The 19,233-nt window shown below is 57.2% G+C and overlaps 2 protein-coding genes and 1 long non-coding RNA gene across 10 annotated transcripts in view; 1 reads left to right on the forward strand and 2 right to left on the reverse strand.

Annotated features, from left to right (window-relative positions):
• HHATL (hedgehog acyltransferase like) lies at positions 1-9,219 on the reverse strand. Of its 6 annotated transcripts, none has more exons than XM_059077548.2 (12): positions 8,950-9,219; positions 7,099-7,217; positions 6,638-6,705; positions 5,985-6,098; positions 5,662-5,856; positions 5,082-5,291; positions 4,679-4,850; positions 4,042-4,186; positions 3,890-3,925; positions 933-1,134; positions 386-527; positions 1-201 (listed from the first exon to the last, which is right to left on the reverse strand). In XM_059077548.2, the coding sequence occupies exons 2-12, from the start codon at positions 7,202-7,204 to the stop codon at positions 83-85; spliced, it is 1,509 nt and encodes a 502-aa protein (XP_058933531.1). In that variant the 5' UTR covers positions 7,205-7,217; positions 8,950-9,219; the 3' UTR covers positions 1-82. The 6 variants fall into 6 exon arrangements, with proteins under 6 accessions (XP_058933531.1, XP_066861729.1, XP_066861727.1 ...); XM_067005628.1 differs by having other exon boundaries at positions 2-201; positions 386-530; positions 8,950-9,190; XM_067005626.1 differs by lacking the exon at positions 8,950-9,219 and adding an exon at positions 8,302-8,462 and having other exon boundaries at positions 2-201; positions 386-530.
• Positions 4,452-19,233, forward strand: part of LOC131764407 (uncharacterized) — a 24,808-nt gene continuing 10,026 nt past the window's right edge. For 2 of the 3 annotated variants that reach the window (XR_010834993.1, XR_010834994.1), the window contains exons 1-3: positions 4,452-4,913; positions 7,509-7,632; positions 8,683-9,101. This is a non-coding gene — a long non-coding RNA (uncharacterized lncRNA). The remainder of the gene's footprint in view (positions 4,914-7,508; positions 7,633-8,682; positions 9,102-19,233) is intronic. The other variant, XR_010834995.1, reaches the window with a different exon arrangement.
• CCDC13 (coiled-coil domain containing 13) overlaps positions 14,087-19,233 on the reverse strand; it is a 30,210-nt gene continuing 25,063 nt past the window's right edge. Inside the window, exons 14-16 of the mRNA XM_059077570.2 lie at positions 17,287-17,441; positions 15,160-15,274; positions 14,087-14,604 (exon numbers count right to left, since the gene is read on the reverse strand). Coding sequence (XP_058933553.2) covers positions 14,445-14,604; positions 15,160-15,274; positions 17,287-17,441 — 430 coding nt within the window. The 3' untranslated portion in view covers positions 14,087-14,444. The remainder of the gene's footprint in view (positions 14,605-15,159; positions 15,275-17,286; positions 17,442-19,233) is intronic.

Consider the following 19,233-nt stretch of genomic DNA (forward strand, 5'->3'; position numbering starts at 1 on the left):
GCGCAGTAAAAAGTCTTTTATTCTATCAGTCAGGCCTCTCCCAGGAATAGCTGAGCAGAGCCCAGCCCTCCCCCCATCTCCCCTACTCGGGCTTCTCTTTGTTCTGCTCCTCCTCCAGCATCAGGGTTCGCTCTCGCTCCTTCACCAGCTGGACACCGCAGTAGGTGACAAACAGGACGGCCAGCGTGGTATGGGGGAACCCTGTGTGGGGAAGAGGTCATGGGCTCCTGGAAGCAGCTCCCCTTTCCCCCAGTGACTCTTCTCTCCCCACTTGACTGTCCCTCCCTGCTGAGTCCCTGGGGAATTGCGGTGGGCTGGAGACATTTCAGGAGGTCACAGTCCTTGAGGTTGATACCTGGCACGTTCCGTATCCCCCGTCCCTCACCTGTGAGTAGCAGGCGCTGGGCGACCAGCTCTGTGAACTCAAAGCTGTTCAAGCTTACAAGGTTGTACATGATGATGGCCCAGAAGTTCATGGCCCCAAAGATGGCTCGGACCCTGCGAGACATCTGCTCCGACAGAGAGGCCTGCTGGGTCCGGGAAAACATAGGCAGTGAGGCAAGAGGCCCAGGGGAAAGAGGACGTGGCGGGTCAGAGGCCTTGCCTATGTGGCCACCTAGGTCCTGGGGATATGCCTGTGTCCCTGAGAGTCCCCAGTCAGCTCTCCCTCATTGTTAAAAGATATGAAACTGAACTCTGGAGAGAGGGCAGGGCCTGAACAACACAGCCAGGCCCGGGTGCCCCCCGACTCTGCAGAAGGGAAGGGAGGGTCAGGTACCCACAGAGGGAGCCATTGCCCCGACGACCCTGAGTGGGGTGGTAGTGAGAAAGTTCTGGACTGGGAGCCAAGTGTGGCTGGAAGACTCCAGACAGCAGTAGTGCCATCCCCTCCAGTGCCCCAGACAACCCAGCCCCAGACCTTCCTTGCTCACCTCAATTCGTGCCAGGGGACCCCACTCTGCCAGCTTCTGTACCCAGAGCTCAAAGTTGAGGCCAAAGCAGTTAAGGCATGACCACAAGTAGACAGTATCACAAGGTCCGAGCCACAGAGTGGTGATGGCAAATGTGGCCACAGTGGCCGCCAGCTCTGGGATCACCGCAGTGTGCTCCCCACCAATGTGGTCATACACGTACCTGCAGGCAAGGCGGGAAAAGGGGCCCGTGGGAGTGTGGGAAAAGGCAGGTGGAAGACGGGCAAAGGATGCACAACAGGGGCAGCTTCCTCAACGCTAACATCCTGGGCACATTCAACACTCTGGGCCTCAGGTGGCTGCTCCTCCTCTACCCAACTTCAAAATGTGGAGGGCTCAGCCTTGAACTTCCTGTCTTCTCTAGCTACCTTCATTTCTCCAGGTGATCTCATTCAGACTCTGAATACCGTCTCTATGCTGACGAGCCCCAAATCTGTCTCTTTAGCCCAGTCTCTCTTCTGACTCATATATCCAACTGTTACCAGACATCTCACATGAATGGCCAACTCCCCCATCCCTGCCCAAATCCACTTCATTCCCATCTCAGCTAATGATACCACCATCCATTCAGCTGCTGGCCAGGAGCCGTGGTGCCATCTTGGATTCTCAATTCCCCTCTCCACTCACATCCAAACCAGCAAATGCTACGGGCTCCACTTGGTCCTGAGCACTGCTTATCACCTCCACTAACACCACCCTAGTCTGGGCGATCATCTCCTGTCACACAGATTATTGAAAGACCCTCTTAAGTCATCTCCACGCTTCTCCCTCTGCCCCCTACTGTCCGTTGTCCACACAGCAGCTAGAGGCATCTTTTCAGAGTGTAACCCAGATCCCCTCACTTCCACAATCACACCCTCCCGCAAGAGCTCCTCATTACAATTAGAATAAACTCAACCACCTTCCTATGGCTAGAAGATCCCACGTCATCTGGTTTCTGCCTCCCTCCCTGACCTATCACCCACCATTCTCCCCTTCATTCACTATGCTCTCCCCTTACTGGTCTTTCTGATACTGAGACACACACAGCTGGTTCCTGTCTTAAGGCCTTTGTACCTGTTGTTCTCTCTGCCTGGAATTCTCATCTCCAAATTTCGTTATCACTTGAGTCTCAGTTCATCTCACAGAGGCCTACCCAAACCCCAACTAAAGAAGCTTCTATCCCATGACACTCTTTTATTTTCTTCATAACACTTACCACTCTCTCAAATTATCTTTTTTTTTAAACCTGTTTATGGTCTGTTTCTCTCCACTAGGCTGTAAGTTCCATGAGTTCACAGTCTTTGCCATGTTCACTGCTGTATCCCCAGTGCCTAGAACAGTGCCTGGCATATAGTAGGTACTCAGTAAATATCTGTTAAATAAATTCAGTAGAAGACCCATTGCATAACCAGCCTCTCTGTTCCTTGACCTCCTCATTTCACCAATGGTTTCTTTTCCACTCCACCTCAGTCACCCACTCCCATGGCCACACCCCAACTTTTTCACCATTTGTTTGACTCCTTCCTAATTCCCATCCTTCACCCTGCCCCCGCACCTGACCTGCCTCCCTAGCTCCACTTCTTCAATCTCATTGACCTCCCCCCACCTTCCTCATCTTGTGACCCCCTCCTGTTTTTACCACCCTTCTTAACTGTATTCAATGAGTCATCATTACAAATAACCTAAAAACCCTTCCCCCTCACTTCTTCCTTCTCATCCATCTGGGAAAGCCCAATCACCCACTTTCTCCTCACCTGCACCCAAGAAGCAAATCCCTGATGGGAAAAACCCCACACCTTCACATATTAGAATCCATAAATCCACTACCCCCAACCCCACTTGAGCTGTCAGTGCCACGGTTTCTCTGGTCAGTATCTTCTCTCAGGCTCTACAGTGGCTGCTCCACCTCATCTCTCCTGCAAGTGTGAATGGGTGTGGTGATCCAGGCAGGAGGAGAGAGGCAGCATCTCTGTGCCTCCCTCCACCCCAACCCTGCATCTCTCAGCTGATGACCTTGCCTCCTACTTCATGGAGAAAACCAAAGCTTTCAGGAGGAATCCCTCACCTTTCCACACTCACCTGCCATTCTTCTGCATCCACACTGGCCTTTCTTCCTCCTCCATGTCCCGAAGCCAGAGCTCTGCCTGGTTCCATCACCTCCCCCCCTTCTCAGGGAGCTCACTCCATCAATCACCCCTCTATCCTGCACTGCCAACTTCCTCCTTTCTATTGAATAATTCCCCTCAGCACCCAAGCATGTCCCATTATTTCCTGTCTTTAAAACACTTCTCCCTTCGGCCACTTCTGTGTGTCCCCGTTCAGTACCAGGCTTCTTCCAGGAGCTGTCCACACAGGAACTGCCCTGCGGATCCTCTGTCCCCAACGACCCCAGCCCCGACTCCTCCCTGCCCCTGCCTCTCCAGGGAAAGGCTGAGAACCTCCATGCCACCCACACTCACGCTCAGTCTCTGGCTTCCTTGACACCAGCAGCATCTGACCCAGTTGCCCCTACCATGCCAGGATGGTCTTCCCTTAGCTTCCAGGGTGTCCCATGGTCCTGACTTTTCTCCTGCTCCTCGGACTGCTCCTTTCAGGCCCTTCTGCTGGCTCCTCCTTCTCCCTTCAACCAGAGTCCTTCCGGGCACACGACTTCCTGGGAGTCAACGCCCTCTCCTTCCTGATGCCCTCAATCCACAGCCAAGTCCTCTCCAGGCTGCCTGCTGTGTGTCTCCACTCCATTTCTCTCACCTCCAGGGGCCCCACCCAAGTCCAAACCTCTGTCTTTCACTTAGACCTCTGCCATGACCTCCTCCCTCCGTCCCCGTCCCTGCTTCCTCTGGCCCAGGGGTGTTCTTTGAAGACGTGGACCCACCTGGCCGCGGCCCTGCTCAGCCACCTGGGGGATGGCTGTGACATCCCACCCCACCCCAACTCACCTGCAAAGCCAGTCGTTGATGCCACGGTCAAAATGCCTGTGGGAGGAGAGCAGACGGGTAGGAATCAGCCAGGAGCCGAGCTCCGGGGCTTGGGGCAAAAGGCGAAGGGGAGGTGGGGATCCCGGAGGCGAGTCCCCGGACCTCGCACTCACGTCTCGGCGAAGACGTAGAGTGCTGTGATGCACTTGGGAGGCCGGGGCGGGTCCAAGTGATCGAGGCGCGCCACGGTGTTGACGACGCCGAAGAGGACGGCCGCCTTCACCCAGTCGTACACCAGGTTTGAGTAGGCTAGGCCAGCTGGGGACAAGGGGTCGTCACGGCCCGGGGGGCGTCATACCGACCTTCCGCCCGTCCCCCACCCCGCCCCGGGTCTTCCCAAATCCAGGGGGAGGCGTGGAGCCCTGCCCTCCCCTACGGACACTCTTTCCCCAGCTGGGGTGGGGGGAGGTCCTTGCGCCGGCCGCCCCCATGGAGGCCCCGCCCCCACGTCCTGGGGGGAGGGGCTGGCCCCGGGGAGAACCTATATCCGGCTGGGGAAATCAGCCCCAGGCCCCGGCGAGGTGGGCGGCCTCTGTCGGGTACCACTCCGGGCCTCACGGGGCAAACCTACCTCCAAGTCCCACGCGTTTCAAAGGCTAAATCCCCGCTCCCCCACCCTGCGATAGGTGCTGTCCCCCGGGGCGCCAGCTTCCCCCGCTGTGACTCCGCCGCCTTTGGGGCACAGAGGGTCCGTCCTTCTGAAATGGCGGCCCCGTCCCCCTCCCTGTTCTGGGCCCGGCGGGCACCCACCGAGGGCGCTGTCCGGGAGGCGGCTGGCGAACTTGAGGTCACTGGGAATGGTGAGGATGTAGAAGAAGTGGAAGAAGATGTCCACGGCCACGATGGCTACCACGCTGAGGCCCGCCTGGGCCCGGATGTGCCACAGCTCGCCCTCTCGCCGCACCGGCTCCACCTGGCTCACCTGAGGGACGGCTAGTGTCTGAGCGGGGGAGGCAAGCCCTGCGCGAGGAGCCCTGTCTGAGCGGTGAGTCAAGAACTAGCTGTCTGGGGATGCGAGGGTGAGGGGAGACGCGGCTTCATCCTGGCAACCCTGAGAGTGGAGACACGGGCCCCTCTGGGGTCTGAGGGGAGTGCACTTCCGCCCAGGGGGCGACGCAGTCCTGTCTTGGGAGCCCACAGGGTGTCCCCTCACCTGAGCGTGGAAGCGATCAAAGGTCATAATGGGCCCGAAGAAGAAGAAGGGCAGGTAGAAATTGTACTTGAGCAGGTCAGCTAGGGAGTAGCGGCGGTCAGGGTGGGCACAGCTCTCCAGCGCAAAGCTGGTACAACGCAGCACCGTGAAACCGCTGCCCCCGTGAAACAGCACCTCTTGAAGATCAAAAGTCCCTGTTACAAACCCGCTCTGGATGGGAGAGAACAGGCCGCCAGCTCACCAGGGTGCCCCTTGTCTCTGGGAAGCCCACCCAGCCTCCTGCAGGGGCCCAGCCTGGTCCTGCCATCTCCCTCCCTGCCAGCGCCGGTCAGCACTGGCCACCGAGGGCCAATTTCATGTTAAGTGCTGGAGCGGAGCAGGGAAGGAGCTGGACATGTCTCTGCTGAGGTGGAGGCGACCACCTTGTGGGCAGGGCATGCTCCATGGTCAAAGGTTTGAAGACGGGTGGGAAAGTGAAGGAAATGCTTGGGGAGACTTAGGAGGCAAACGTTTTGGATGGGGTGAGAGGTTTGGGGTCCTGTCCCTGTACCCTCCACCCCTGCCCGACCCCAGCACACACCTGCCAGGAGATGAGGGGGTCCAGCTTGAAAGAGGCAAGGCTGGCCAGGCCGAGGCCGAGACAGAGCCAGGGCTGGCGCAAGAGTGAGACAACATAGAGACCCACGCAGTGGCCAAGCAGCAGCAGCAGGTACCAAGGGCCCATCGTGCCCACCACGGCCAGGGCCCCGTACACAGCATACATCCAGGAGCGGAGCTGTGGACAGGGAGAAGGCTTCGTCTACCTCTCCATGTGAACAGAGGTGGGAACCCAGGATGGCTTCCCCGCAACCCTTGTGGCTGAGGGGGAGGGGGAGGCGGGGGTGGGGCTCAGGTCCAGCTCACCTGGGGGGCAACCATAGTGCAGAGTTTAGCAAACAGTACGTGTCCGGAGAGAGCGAAGAAGATGGCGTTGCGGAAGGAGGTGAACCACATCACCCACTCGAAGTCAGCCACGTCCTGGGGCAGGTCCAGGCAGGTTAAGGTGGGGCGAGGGCTGGCACTTGGGCTGCTCAGAGTCTCAGCCCCTTCCCTGCCCACACAGTCTTCTTGCACATTAGAGGAGAGCAATGGCTGAGGTCCCTGCCTTCCCCTCTGAGGGACGTATCAGGAAGGTAGGTAGAGAGGAATGAGGGGCACCACGTGGGCTGCCCTGCTGCTCCAAGCTCCCCCTCTGTCCAGCACATTGCCTGACATTCCACCATTATTGCATTGTTCCTGGGGAGGAGGGTGCTGGAGGCCCTGCGGAAGCCCGTCTCGGTTTGTTTCCTAAATGAGCAGCATCTGAGGCCGGCTTGATTTGGCCCCAGGAGGACAGGGGAGGGGACACTGGAGAAACTGAAGATGCTGAAAATTCAAGCCAGAGACCTTCCCCATTGCGAGCCCTCTGTTATGTGGGACCATCGGGAACAGGGGAGAGCGGGGAAGGGTTTGGGACAGGAGAGATGGGCCAGGGAACAGAGACCCCGGTCAGGGACCCTGGGGTGCAGGGGACCTACCATCTTCCGGCCAATGTACTCCCAGCCAGGTTGCACAGACTCCCGGAAGGCTTTCCTGTGGGCCCCACCTGAGAACAGAGTCTGGTCTTAGGGCGCTTCACACCCACACCTGCCTCTACAGCGAGGCTGATGCCACCCTGGGGAGAGGGGAGAGGGTCAGGGTCTCTCTCTGCCTCTGCTTCTCTCTGGGTCTCACTGTGTGTCTGGGGCCACGTCTCTGTACCCCCGAGTGTCTGAGACACACACACACACTCTCTCTTTCTCTGGCTCTGTCCAGGTCTCTGTCAGTGCTTCTGCATTTGAGTCTCCCTGTGGCTGCATCTGACTCAACCCCCCAGCCCCAAGGCCTAGGGACAGCCCTTGTGTCTGGAGCCTCTAAGTTTCTGGCCTTGCTGGGTGGAGCCCTGAGACCCCCAGCGGAAGAATGGTCCCACCCCTCTGTCCCGGGGCCCAGCTGTTACCTTGTGAAGCCTCAAGGAGGCCCCGGCCAGCATAGGCTAGGGCTCCGCTCAGCACCAGGGAGTACAGGCCCAGCTCTGCCGCGGGCAAGGCTGTCTTGATGCCCATAGCCTGGATGGGGCTGAGGGAGACAGATTGGGTGAGGGCACTGCTGCCTGCCAGCCCTGCCTAGCCCAGTTCATGGTCCCCACTCAGGTGATGGGGTCCCCATTCTGAAGAGAGACAGCCCCTTGGGCATGTCATGCCATCATTCTCCCCGCCCATCTCCCACTCCTCCCAGGCCCCCTGCCATTTGGTGCCCCATCCTAGCTGCTACTCTCGCTCCCACCCTTCCCACTGAAGGCTCTTGAAAGCATTGTCGTCACTCTCAGCCTGCCTTCTTCACCTTCATTCACTCCTCCATACCTTTCAGGTGGACCGGTCCCCACCCTCTGCTCAAACCGCTCCTCCAACGTCTCAGATGACTTTCTTGCGGAGAAACTCCCTCTGCATCACCTCAATCATATTTCTGGCCCCCGGGGTTCCCACTCCCCTCAGTAAGTCTCTCTCAACTCCTGACACCCCCCACCCCCACTCCTCCAGGCCCCTTTCTCTGAGTCCATACCCTCCTGAGCTGCCTTTACTTCCCATGACCTCCCCAGGTCCTACCCCAGCACCAAACCTCCATCCCTCTCATTCAGCCTATAGCTTCTCATTGACCCCCATATTACGCCAACCAGCCCCTGAGCCCCAGCCTGCCACGTCCCTGGTTCCTGCCTGTGTCCGTGGCCACACCTGCCCACTCTCTCAGTGCTCTGTGTATTCAGGCCCTGGATGCCGGCTGGAGGCTGTGCTATTTGAAGAAGTGCCCTGGGGTAGTGGGTGTGGGGCTAGGCTGGGCCAGGCAGACACCAGGGAGTGTGCTGGCTGCTGCCCAAGGTGCTGACCAGTATTGGGCTCAGGGTGAGCCTGGCCACTCCCTCCTGCCAGGGCCTAGCTCATCCCCAGGAGTCCTCCTGGGTCATCCCTGGGACCTAAGCTAGCACCTGTGCCCTCTCTATCCTGCTCCGGCCTGACCCGTGGTCTTCCCAAGGGCCGCATGGGTGACAGACTCAGGGCCCAAACTGAAGGGAAGAACATGTCTAGGCATCCTTTCAGGCTGGGCTGAGCAAGAGATGGCTGACATGGCCCTCTCTCCTGCCCCAGATCCTCTAAATCTCCCTCACCAATTCCGAAACCAGCTCTCCTGGGCTGCCACAGTCGGCATTCTCCCCATTACACAGATGGAGGGCTCATGGACCAGAGAGGGGCAGGGACCTGTCAAGGTCACACAGCGGACCAGGGACAGGATTGAGTGTTCTCAGTGAGCCCCCCTGCAGTCTCTGATCAGAGAAGACCGTCCGCTGCCCCGGCCCCTACCAGCGGCCTGCTGGACCTGACTTCTACACCGCTGGCCTGAGGGCTGAGGCACCTCCCCACGGGCCAGGTGGGGGTAGGGAGGCCCTGAGGATCAGGTTAAGGGAGCAGAAGCTTGAAACCGGAGCACGGCGAAGAGCCTGCGAAATAGCTTTGTCAGCTGCCTCCCACTCTCCACTTTCCAATTTTAGCTCCCCATGGCCGGTGCCGGGTGTCCCCTGTGAGGCCTCTCTCAGCAAGGCCAGGGCTGGCCCCCAGCCTGGGACCTCTCCTGATAGACCCCCAGACCTGGGCCAGCCTGTGGAGAGAGGAGTGCCCCCCTGCCCACTGACCTGCCCGCCTGAGGTACACCTGGAATAAAGCCCACTTTGGGGCCTGAGGTTTGCGACGAGGGGCCTGGGGTGGGCTCTACAGGTCTCAAGGACCCCGTAGTGGCTACATCCCTGGCTGGCACTGACCTTGAGGAAGCTGTGAGGGACCCTGGCACACTGCCCACCTCGGGGCTCTGGGGTCCTGCGTCCGACCGTGCGACCGTCCGACCAGCTGGGCTCTGGGGCCCCGGTGCGGTGTGTCCAGCCCTGGGGTCCCCACGCCCTCGAGGCTGTGAACGGTGAGTGGTGACAGCAGGAGGGATGGGGGAGGAGGAGGGCAGGGAGGAGGTGGCCTTTCTGGAGCGGAGCTGCGCGAAGTGGAGCAGAGCTGAGTGCTGCAGAGCTGCTGGCCACAGGGAGCTGCAGGGAGGGTTGGGGAGGGGCAGAAGGGGTGGCCATTGGCATAGGCTCAGACAGGGACACCTGGACCTCCCTTCGACCTGCCTCCCCTGGTCCGTAGAGCCTGTGTCTCCTTCTCACTGCTTGCCAGGACTCTCCTCTTCCAGGAAGCCTTCCAGGTGGCCCCCGCTGGCCTCTCCAGGCTTCTGAGCTCTGCCCCCGCCATGCAGACACACACTCATACCATGCACACACTTTCATGTGCAGCTCCATGAATTCCAGCGCACATCTTTACATGTGAATTCCCAACGGCTGTCCCACGGCACACCCACCTAGCCCCCTGCCCTGGTCCATTTCATCATGCAGAGAATCCTGGCTGGCCAGGCATCAGTGCCTGGGGGAGGACTGACTTGCCTAGTGGAATTGTAACTGGCAAGAGACATCTGGGTCCTATACCCCAGCCCTGCCCCATAGGGAGCTGACCAGGTGGAGGGGAGCTAGCAGGGTCACTTGAGTGGGTCCTTGGAGTGGCTGGCATCCTCTCCATGGCAGGGTGGAGGCAGACAGCAATGTTCCTAAGCAACCAGGACTCCTCTGGGGGAGAGGAGTGGGGTGACAGGGCCCTCACTCTGGGAAGGGGCAGCTAAGGCCTCAGCCCAGCCTACCTGATGCAGAGGGGTATCCTGAAGGCCACCCCACCGTGGCCTCAGAGCCCAGCTGGTTGGACGGATGCATGGTTGGATGCAGGACCTCGGAGTTCCATGGTGGGCAGCGTGCCAGGGTCCCTCACAACCTCACCAAGGCCAGTGCCACCCAAGGATCTAGCCACTCTGAGGTGCTTTGGGATGAGGATCTCAGAGTCTGTGAGGGCCTGTTTATGCATGTGCATGGGGGGCAGGGTCTGGGGGGTAGAAGGAGCTATGTGACTATAATGAGTCACAGGACAGGGGAGCCCGTGCTGACCCTCTGAGCCCAGTCATAGGCTCAGTGGAGACTAGAGGAGGAAGAAGTGTTCTCCTACCCCAACCCTCAGCAGGGGCACTTCCAGGGCCTGATCAAGGCCTGGGAGGGAGAGTGCCCTATCTTCTCACAATACCTGGAGGCGCTGGGCTTCCTCTTAGCACACACTCCCCACAGAGTGACACGGAGGTCTGCACAGCGGGTCCCTGACTCTGAGAAGCATGAACGGTGATTACTACACTGGAGGGGCTGCATGTGGGCTGCAGTCATGGGTGCTAGAGGAGGCCAGCGTCGGGGAGGGGGTGTGCCTGAGCCAGACTGTGGGCGTTAGGGAGGGCTTCCTGGAGGAGGTGGGGCACCTGAGTAGAGTCCTGAGGTAGAGTCAATGGTTGTTAGAGGAGAAATAGATTAATCACAGTTCTAAGGCTGTACCTGGATTAACTCTTGTTAATGTCACCACAACCTCTAGGGAAGTGGTTGTTACCATTTTCCCCAGTTGATAGAAGAGGAAACTGATGAACAGGAGGTTAGATTAAGTCACTGGGTCAGCCGCATGAGCTTCTGGAGTTGAATGCCCTGCAGGGGCAAGAACCCAGCTCACCCACACCTGGTGCTGGCTGAGACCAGCCTGAGCCGGCCATGCAGCTGGTGCCCTCGTGAGTCTCCAAGAGAATGGCTCTGGGAGGCAGACGGGGTGGTCTGGCTTCACCGTTAAGAGCACAGGTACAGCCAGCTGACTTGAGCCTGAGCTCCGCCTTGCTGGCAACCCACTTCTCTGAGCCTCAGATACTCATCTGTAAATGGGCACACTGCCGGCCCTGACCTCACTGGGCTCTTGGGGGGATTTGACGGCTCACTCCGTGGCCAGGGCCTGGCTCACTGAATTGCTCATAAAGAGAGGCTGTTAGAGACGCTGAGACTTCTCGCTCCAGAGGCCAAGACAGGCAGCACTCACACACAGCAGGAGGAAAGGTCCACCAGGTGGGCCGCCTGCAGTGGGGTCTGTAGGGAGCTTGGCTTGTGGGGATGGCAGGCGGGTGGAGGGCTAAGGAGGCCCCTTGGACCTGGGGCTGGACAGCCTGAGGCCAGCTTCCCCCGAGTGAGAGGTGGTGAGGGGAGGGCACCTGGTGCCCACAAAACGAGGGGCAGGAAGTGAGTGGGCTATGACCAGCAAGGGCTACAGGGAAAGATGAGCAGGGGGCCAATTCTCTCAAGTCTCAAAGTCGTTTTCATTTGTTTCTTGTTGTTGCTCAAAGTAAAAAGTCGGGGAAAGCGTGTGTGTGTGGTATGTTGTTTATGGCGTGTGTGCCAGCTGCTGCACTAGCACTTGGCACCTTTTAACTCAGTGAGTCCTGAAAGTGTGTGTGTGTGTGTGTGTGTGTGTGTGTGTGTGTGTCTGTGAGGCGGCTCAGGGACTATAGGAGTTACGGTGTGTGTGCAGGAGAGGGGGTGCGTGGGCAGAGACTTCCTTGTGGGGTGGCCGTGAGCTCGCTGGAGGAGGGGATGGAGAGGCTAGTTCTGGCCACCGGATGTGAGGGCCCAGAGGAACCCTCTTGCTGCAGGCCACCCTGACCTGGGCTCCTGAGAGCAGGGGAGGGCCCAGGGACATGGGGACGTGTTTGGGGCTTGAATCAGCCTGAGCCAGACTGCAGCCTCATCCAATTTGGCTGTGGTGCCCCAAAGGCCCCCAAGGGGACAGTGGCCAAGCCACACCCATGGCTCAGCCGGGTCTCACCTGTCAGTGTAGGAACCTGAGCACCCAGGCCCACAGCCTGGGGTGCGGCCAGGGAGAGTCCTCACGTGAGGCATCTCCAGCCCCGGCCTCACTGCTTGCTGTTCCTCCACTCTCCTGGCACCTGTCTCCCGCTCCCACCACCTTGTGGCTCCGGGTAGGGACCTCAGTGTTATCATCTGTGAAAGGCAGGTCCAGCCCACCTGCTGCCCACCTGCCTGAGGGCTGGGAGGTCCTCCTCAGGGCCACAGGGACAGGCGGTGCTGCTCAGGAGGGGCCACAGGCACTAACCTGGACAGACCAGGTTGCCGTGCTCCGTGCCTGGCCCACCTGAGTTAGATCCTTCAGGGCCCCAGCCCTTGGTCCTTCTGACAACCCTTTCTTCTCCTGGGCCTTCCCCTCTCCCCGCCCTTGCCCACCCACAACACAGGGAGATTAGAAGGACAGCCCTCAACCCACCCAGATCTGGGCATTGAGCCCGGAAGCCAGCAGGAAAGGTGGGAGGCTCTGAGATGCGGCTTTCTGTCTCTGCATTCCCCCCAACTGGACAAGCAGCTCCCTGAAGGCTGCAGCAGCAGGTCAGATTCGCCTCCGGGCCCCTCACAGGCCTGGAGAGGCTGGTATGCAGTTGGCACTCGATGACTGCTTGATGGCCAGCTGGCTCGGTAGATGGTGGCCTGGGAATCTGTCTCCCCAGCTGATCTGGGGCTTCCAGGAGCTCGGGGACTGAGTCTGCCTCACCTGGCACCCCCTTGCCTAGGGCAGAGTATTTGTGGAACTAATAGAGGTAATACTGTGGGCTGACGTTTATTGAGCGCTTACTGTGTGCCAGCTGCTGCACTAGCACTTGGCACCTTTTAACTCAGTGAGTCCTGAAGAGGGATTCTGCTGGGGGAATAGAGCAGATCTGCTCTAAGCTGGCTCCTCCTCACACACACACACACGTGTGTGTGTGTGTGTGTGTGTGTGTGTGTGTAGACACACATTCCTGCTCTTGAAGACCGGTCACTTGTGTCACTTGTGCAGTGACTCACATGTGCAGCATACATACCGTGAACCCCCTCCATGGGGGAAGCTACCTAGGGCTTCTGGGACCCTGTCTGCTCGAGTCCTTCCTCAGGGATGGGGCTGAGGAGGGACTCCATGCCGGCCCCCCTACTCGGAGCCCCAACCCTGCATGGGGTGACAGGTCTAGAGACCCCCAGCAAGTGTAGTGATGAAAGGGTCCTCAGTTTTCCTGTGAAGGAAGTTTTTCTCTGATCCCATGTGAAGGGGAATGGCCAGGTAGGGCCTGTGAGTGAGGAGTCAGCACTGTCTGATGGTACATTGTGTGTCTACATATGATTCATGCTCCTGAGTCTAGATATTTGTGTGCATCTGTGTCTTTGTGTGGGCCCCTGTGTGCACAGGTGTGGCCAGGGTGTCTGGGGTTGGGGTGTGTGGCTACCCTCCATGGAGCCACCCCTCCCCATGGCAGTAACTGCAGTCGAGAGGGGTGACACTGCGGCAGTCACAGAGGGGCCTGGGGGCTCTCCTGCAGCAGCCCTCCCCGTTCACCCCTGTGCTGTGGTGAGGCAGGTCCACTATGCCTTCACCTGGACCCACTGCCTCAAAATTCCTCTGGCCCAGAGCTCCAAGCCGGCCCCACCTCTGCCCTCTGCCACCAGCACCCACCAGCTGCAGCCTTTTAGAAGCAAAAAGAGGTGCCTCTTGGAGCAGCTGGCAGGGGGACAGAGCTTCCCAGAAGTGTGTAGGCGCGCCCACCCCGGGTAATCGGATCCGCTGGAGGACCCTGGCTTTTGCAGGCATGCAGGCCAGGGTTAAATATTAGCTCTGTGTCTTTCTGTGAGCCTCAGTTTCTCCATCTGTAAAACAGGGTGACAAGCCCCTGGATTACTGGAGGTCTAGATGGAGTCACATTTCCACAGTAGGTGGCCAATCACTGGGAGCTGTGGTGATCATGGAAATCATTATTATTACTACAAGCCTGAGGGTCTGCACCTAAGGAAGAACCCTAAGGGGTGGGCCGACAAGGTGGCTAGGAGCGTGGTGCCCCCAAAGTCTGTAGAGGGTGGGGATGCCCACAGATAGAGCAATGGAGGTAGGAGTGGGGTGTGAGGATGCTCTGCTGAGGGAGGTGGGGCGGGGCTGGGTGGCCTGGGGGATGCTCCCAGCCTGGAGCCCTCTGGGCTCTCCTGCACATGTGGAGCCCTGTGGGCATGCAGGGTCCCCGCTAGGCTCTAGGACAAGGGCAGTGAGCACCTGCCCAAGGGACTGCATCTGTCCATTCCCAGCCGGCTTCTCATCCCAGAGCTCTTGCTGGTGCCGACAGGCTGCCGGCCTCCTCCCCTGCCATCGCTAAGCGTGCCCAGGGCTTCTCCTGCCATGGGATGTTGGCTCTTGTTGCCCTTGGAGAGCCTCTTCTAGGAGAAGGGGCCCAGCTGGCTGCCCCAGGTTGGCTTCCAGGAGCACATGAAGTCCTCAGATAGCGCCTCGTCCTCTCAGGGCCTAAGGCTGCCCCGTCCAGCCAGGCTGACACGGCGCTGCCTTCCTAGTGCTTGTCCGCCTTCTGCTGCCGCAGGGCCTGCAGGAAGACCCCTTTCACCTGGCCCAGGGTCTCATGGTACATTCGGAAGTCCTCCTCCTTTCCCTGGAGGGCACTGCCTAGGGCAGCCTTCAGCATTTCGTTCTCCTCCACCTGGATGGCCAGCCTAGACCACACAGAGAAGAGGGCTCAGCGCGGCTGAGCTGGCACACGTGTGTGTGTGCATGCGTGTAGAGGGCCCTGGGAATGGCTGCCAGCTCGGCTGCTCTTCAGACTCAGGGAACTCTCTGAACTCCTCTCAGGGACCCTTGGGGGAATACCATGGGGGATTCCTGTCTGGGCCCAGCCACAGCTACTGGGCCTGGTACCCAGTCGTTCCCCCAAATGTTGGCTGCCTCAGGCATGAGTACTAATTTATAGAGGTTCCCCCTTTCCCACCACTGCACTTGACCTTAAAAGGTTTAATTGAATGAGAAAAGTGGGTTCAGTAACCCACACTTGATAAAACTTCTCTTGGGACCATGGGCTCTTTAGGGTTATGGCTGGGTTTCTCTGCCCTCTGATGGCCAGTTACTGAATTGCAGGCCTAGAACCCAAGACCCAGCAGGACCAGCCTTCTGGGCAAATAGAAGTCAAAGGGGGAGGGACGTGATCCCTCCGCCTATCAAAACACCTCCACCCAGACAACACCACCCTTTCGGGAAGACGGGGCAGGGAGCACCTGGTGGTCAGCTCCTCCATCTGGGATTCCACGGGCACATTGGAGATCTGGGCAGAAGATGGGTCCTTCCTCTCACTCTCCTTTGGGTTGTGCCTGGTGTTAGAGGTGGGCACACCTGTGGGGCAGCAGCAGCCACTTTCTGTGGTGAGGCCATGGCCCTGTGTTAACACTTCCTTCTCCCACCCCCAACTGTTCACTTCCTGCTTCTCCACTTGCTGAAACATTAGACCTCCTTCAAGGTGCAGGACAAGGGTTGCCTTCCTCCAGGCCCTGACTGCCCGCTTTGTACTGAGGTGGTTCCTCTCACTACTCTCTCCATATTTGCACTTTATAAGTTTCTGGAAGGCAGCTGGACCTGAGGTCTGGCCTGCAGGTTGAGTCTGAGTCTAGGCTGTCACCGCATCTGATGCCCTCTTACCACTGGGTCCCCCACCTCCAGTCTCCATCCATATGCACAAGGGATCCACGGTGGCTGGGGCAAGGGGACAAAGAGTGCTCAGAAAAAGAAATCAAAGCCCACCTGGTGGGGAACTCGAGCACTGTCACAGCATCAGAAAACCTCTGTGCTGAACAGGCCCTCAGTGGTGGCATGGCGCAGGGGAAATCACTTGGCACCAGCAGACCTGGCTTTTACTTCCTGTTCTGTGGCCCCAGGTAAACCATCAACCTCTCTCAGCTGGTTTCCTCACCTGTAATGTGAGGATAATACTTCTTGCCTCTAGAGCTCTGTGAGGCCACAGTGAATACACATTTGGCCCTCAAGGCCTGTGTGATGGGACCACCTCCTCAGCACCTCATGACATCCCTACCTCACCACATATTCTGCTCCCCATGATCCAGTCTCACTACCTCCAAGCCTCCAGCCGTGCACCCACCTCAGGGCCCTTGCACTTCTTCTTCCCTCTGGTATCTATGCCACATCCTCACCCCCTTCCATCTCTGCTCAGACATCAGCTCATCAGTTAGGGTGGCCGCCCCATAGAAGACAGCTGCTCTCTGTACCTCCTGTCCCCTTACTCAGCTGTAAGCCACAGCACCCGCCTCCATCTGACCTACCATCTTTTACTGGTTTATTGTTCTCTTCCCCACTGGCATAGAACTGCCGCGGGGGACCACATTGCACAATCAGGCTCCCTATTGTACAGGTGGAGGGGTGTGCTATGCCCCCAAGAGGGGCAGTGCTCTTCCCATGTCACAGGCCAGCATGCACAGCAGCCACATGGTCACTTTCTCCCCAGGCAGTTGCCCTTCCCTGTCCAGGCAGGACCAAAGTGGTTTTTCCTGCTGTGGCTTAGCCATCCCTAGTTGGGAGCCCGGCCACTCGGCAGGAGGTGAGTCCATGGCCTGGAGACACTACATTCCTAAGGGACCTGTTTCTGCAAGCCCAGCAGGGCTAAGCCCCCAGGACCTTCCCCAACCTGTACTCTCAGCAGCTCCCGGAAGGCCCCTGGAGCCCTGGCTCTGCTGGTGGGAGAATGGCACCACTTCCCTTCTGTGTCCTACTTCTGGAATGTCCTCCTGAAACGTTCTGATCTCTGCGCTGGGAAAAAATCTGAGTGTCCTTGGCTGGGGGCAGGGGAGTACTGGGGTGTTGAGAGGCAGGGAAGTGGGGGGCAACACCTCTTCTCCCGAGCCTGGAGGGGTTGGGATGGGGATGTTGGAGAGAGGCAGGCTCATCCTCTTCACACTGAAGTTTCTTCCTTGCCAGAAATGGCTTCTGGTTCTAGCATCCCACACCCTCACCTCCCCAGCCCCACAAGATGCTGCCGCTTCTGGTCTGGAGACTGTACCTTAAGAACCACTGCGTTAGAGCGGTAGAACTAACCTTTTGATTTAGGACAACTAAACCGTCCTCTGGATCTGGTGTGGTCATGTGATTAGGATCTGGCCAATGGGATGAAAGCATAAGTGACACACGCAACCTTAGGGGCCTGCCCTTGAAAGGTAAGGAGCTCAGGAAAGAGGGAGCAGCCAGTCAGCAGCACCGGTCAGCCCCTCCGTCAGGGTGGAGCTTTGCCTGCCCCTGCTGCTGTGTGTCCTCTCCCCGCTGGCCCCCGAGTCAGAACCAGGAGCCCCAGAGCACCGTGGGCCCAATGTGACCCCGGGCCAGCCCCACCTCAGCCCTACCTGTTTGGCTCCTGGGGGCTGCTCTCCGAGAAGCTGACGTCCTCCCAGGCTCCAGGTGCATCTTCTCCAGGTGCTGCTCCAGCACCACGGTGCGGTATCGCTCCTCCTGCAGCTTCCTCTCTGACTCCAGAAGCTTGCTGTTACTCTCCTCCACCCTGGTGATGAGAGAGCAGGGGCTGCCATAATCCCTGGCACCCCGCCTGCTCAGGCTGTCAGAGAGGTGGGCACACCTTACACCAGTGGGCATAGGACTCGTTCTTCCTGATTTTTATTGCAGTAATATAGGAATGTGCATTTAAAACCATATCGTTCTCTCCAAGGCTTAAAATGAAAAAAAACAAAAACGAAAAAACACACAGCCTCTCCCTACCCCTCCTCTCTCCCAATTTCTGCTCTCCAGAAGCAACTACTTCTACCGCTTTTAGCTGTTTCTTCCACTACTGCCATATTTCTACAGATGCTTATGCTGCTATTTTTTTAAGTCTTAAATATAATCTTTTGACTTCCTGTCAGGCAACATGAGAACTTAGTTTTATTTTAGTACTCTCTCCTTGCCAAACAGAATCGCCTCTCCACCTCCCAATGTAGTCATATTACCATTTTTTGGCTCAATTAATATTAGGTGGTGTATTAGTTTTCTATTGCTGCTGTAACAAATTACCACAACCTTAGCTTAAAACAACCCATTTATCACTCCATGGTTCTGTAAGTCAGAAGTTCAGCAGGTTCTCTTGGTTTCTCTGCTCCAGGTTTCACAAGCCAAAATCAAGGTGTTGGCTGACCTGGGCTCTTACCTGGAGTTTCTAGGGGAGAATCTGCTTCCAGGCTCGTCCAAGTTGTTGGAAGGATTCAGTTCCAGCTGAAGGACTGAAATCCCTGTTTCCTGCTGGTTGTTAGCTGGGTGACTTTCATCTTTTAGAGGCTACTTGGCCCCCTCTATCTTCAAAGCCAGCCAGATACCCTTTTCATGCTTTGACTCTAACTTCTTCTGAAGCATGTCTCTGGCCCAGGCTGGAGAAATTTCTGTGCTTTTAAGGGCTCAAGTGATTAGATTGGGCCCACCTGGTAATCCAGGATAATCTTCCTATTTCAGGGTCCATAACAATCATTACATCTGCAGAGTCTCTTTTACCACATAACATAAAGTATTCACAGGCACAGGAGTGGGGTGAAGGGCGCTGAGGACAAAATCCTGTCTACCACAAGGGGTTACATTAGGATGATTATTCAGACAGGCAGTATACTCATGATTACATTTTCTTTCTTATTTGCTTGCTTTTCCTGGAGTTAGTGATTACTTTCTGTTTGTTATTATTATTATTGTTATTCTCTATATGCCTGTCATGAATTCATGGGCCTTGAAGAACTTGTTATTTGTTATTTCACTAAAGGATCTGATTAATTTCACTGAGGCTGGGGCTGAGGTCCTTCTTGTGGTTAGGTATGGCATTTCAGACTTCTGTGATACTGAAGGCTCAGCTAGGAGGCCAGGACTGTCCCAAGAGATCTCACCCAAGCAAAGGATTACATACGTACATACATACATGCAAATCAGAGTGGAAGCCTGGATATGTACGTGCAGTGTTGGAGGAAGTGTTCTTCCCATCTTGGTGAAGGGTCAAGAAGGAACAGAATGGTAACAATTTTGAAAAGAATACAACTACCAACACAAAACTGTATGCCAGCATAGTATACAGCTACTAACACAACCTGTTCAAGTGTGTTCCTTGAAACTTATTTGCAAAAGCAAAAGACTAAAATAACCTAAAGGTCCATCAACAGGGGAAAGACCAAATGAATGGTAACATATTCACACCATGAAATATGGTAGAATATGATGGAGTAATGCTGCTCAACACAGTGGCTGCAGCCTCATGTCCACATGTAGCTGTTCAAATAAAAACTAATGGAAATTAAATAAAATTCAGTTCCCGTGACCTCTAGGGT

The sequence above is a fragment of the Kogia breviceps genome, chromosome 10 (assembly GCF_026419965.1).
Source record: "Kogia breviceps isolate mKogBre1 chromosome 10, mKogBre1 haplotype 1, whole genome shotgun sequence".
Classification (NCBI taxonomy): domain Eukaryota; kingdom Metazoa; phylum Chordata; class Mammalia; order Artiodactyla; family Physeteridae; genus Kogia; species Kogia breviceps.